Source organism: Poecilia latipinna, unplaced genomic scaffold, assembly GCF_001443285.1.
Source record: "Poecilia latipinna isolate Pla-1442-1.1 unplaced genomic scaffold, P_latipinna-1.0 Scaffold130, whole genome shotgun sequence".
Classification (NCBI taxonomy): domain Eukaryota; kingdom Metazoa; phylum Chordata; class Actinopteri; order Cyprinodontiformes; family Poeciliidae; genus Poecilia; species Poecilia latipinna.
Genome location: NW_015112746.1, coordinates 108,212 through 110,191, shown reverse-complemented (window position 1 = coordinate 110,191; position 1,980 = coordinate 108,212). Strand labels below are relative to the sequence as shown.

Here is a 1,980-nt window from a genome sequence, read left to right as displayed (position 1 = left end):
CTTGAATAACAATTGAGTTGTAAATTTGAAATGGGGGGGGGGGGGCGGAACAACAAGTGAAGTGTAAATAAAAACACTATCTGTCCCAGTCGTTCCGCTGAGCACAAATTCACCTCTCATTATCGCTGTTGGGAGACATGGCTGTTGCCAAATAAATTTCCAACCGCTTTCACCGTTTAGGGGCTGCATCAAAGAAAAGTAAAACTGTGTGCTTATGAGCACTTACCCAGGAGAAAACAAAAGAGCTAACTATGTAAAAAACAAGGACAGAGAGGGAAGCAGAGAGATGAAAACAGGGAGAAAGGCGCTGTTGAGACAAAATGACTGGGTTCAAGAAGTGTGATTAAGAGGAGTTATTTGGAGGATTGAATTTCAAACAGAAACCAAACAAAACAAGGGGACAAGGAAACAAAATAAAAACCTTCTAAAAGTAAATTAAAAGCCAAAAATAAAAGCTATTCATGAGCAGAGCGCTGTTAGCCCACACTTAACCACCAGGAGCATCCTGTGTGCGGGTGCATTGAGATGATTTCGTCTGATCTTACCTTGGTAATGTGCACTGAAACCTCGGTAACGGTGGTTGCCATCGGTGACAAAATGCAGTCGGAGCCAGTTCTTGTTGCTAACGATCGGAGAGGGCACGTTACTTCCCGACAACCTGAGGAAGACCGAAAAAATGTACTTGTAAAATGAGACACACACACATTCACACACAGGTAGGCAATAATCTTTAATCTAATCAGTTGTTTAATATCATTAAAAGACCCTAGGATACTTTAAGTTACAGAGTAGAAAGAGGAATAGAAACAACAAATGGCAAACAACAAGAACTAAACACCAATTTAGAACCACAGAGGCAGAGCAATAACCTAACCAATAAGTTGAAGACGCATTAAACATAAAATTGAATTCACCCATCCATCCCAGCAATATTTGTTTTGCCATCAATTGTCAACGCAAAAACTGAGGAGGCTCAGTTTATGCTTCAGAGTCAGTACTTTCCAAACCACCTGAAGCATCAAGGAAGGTAAGGGTACATTTTCTTCCTTTCCTTCTTCACCACAATCCTCTTTCTGACTTTGCTTTCTATGTATCTTTTCATGTAGGCACTTCTCCCTGTTACACTGTATTATTCATGTTTACAGCACTTCTTTCATTTTCCGCAAGGACATTATTACTCAGAGCACATTGTATGAATATTCAATTGCTCCAATATTAAAACGGGAGTAAAACCGTAAATCTACACAAAGCTCATGAATGTGACATTTAAATATTTAACAATGTGCTCAGAAAGCACTTAGCAACCCTAAGCTACAATATGAAGGTAAAATCAGAAAATTGTTCCTTGCAGTAGCTGAAGGAAAGTTTAGTCTGAAAAGGTAGGCATTCAGTACCTCCAGAATTAGAGGAGGAGGAAAAAAAAAAAAAACTTCTTTTGAAATGCACCCACCGCGACGGCATAAGTCTCATGTATGAATGTTCATAAAATATAAAATAAGACCATGGCACCTTTCCAACTACTTGTATGGATAATTAAAGTCTACAATGAAGCAGAGCTATTACTTTAGTGAAAACATGAGCAGAGAAGCTACCTGGCGTCTCATGAATCGTTCCCATGTGAACCATTTGTAATGCATTATTAAACCATCCATCTATGCTGATGGATTCTGTCTCCAACTGTTAAGTGCTCAACAAAGATATCTGCTATAAAAGCATGTAATTGAAACCCTGAGGTATAGATTATTTTCAGAACTGCCGTCATTTTTTTTAGGTGGTGTTGGTGTTCGATTAATTGATTCTAATGCAATGTGCAGAGTGTGAGAGTCAGAGTGTACAATGTTTATTTTCAAGTGTCTGACTGCAGAATATTGTAGAAAAGTTGCACTTTTTGTGAAAAAAAAAATAAAATAAATATATATATATATATATATATATATATATATATATATATATATATATTATCTACACTATATATATATT

The 1,980-nt window shown here is 37.1% G+C and overlaps 1 protein-coding gene across 1 annotated transcript in view; it reads right to left on the bottom strand.

The window, feature by feature from the left end:
• Positions 1-1,980, bottom strand: part of LOC106945148 (CUB and sushi domain-containing protein 3) — a 305,581-nt gene that overhangs the window by 199,410 nt on the left and 104,191 nt on the right. The window contains exon 4 of the mRNA XM_015028609.1: positions 546-658. Within this exon, the coding sequence (XP_014884095.1) occupies positions 546-658 (113 nt within the window). The remainder of the gene's footprint in view (positions 1-545; positions 659-1,980) is intronic.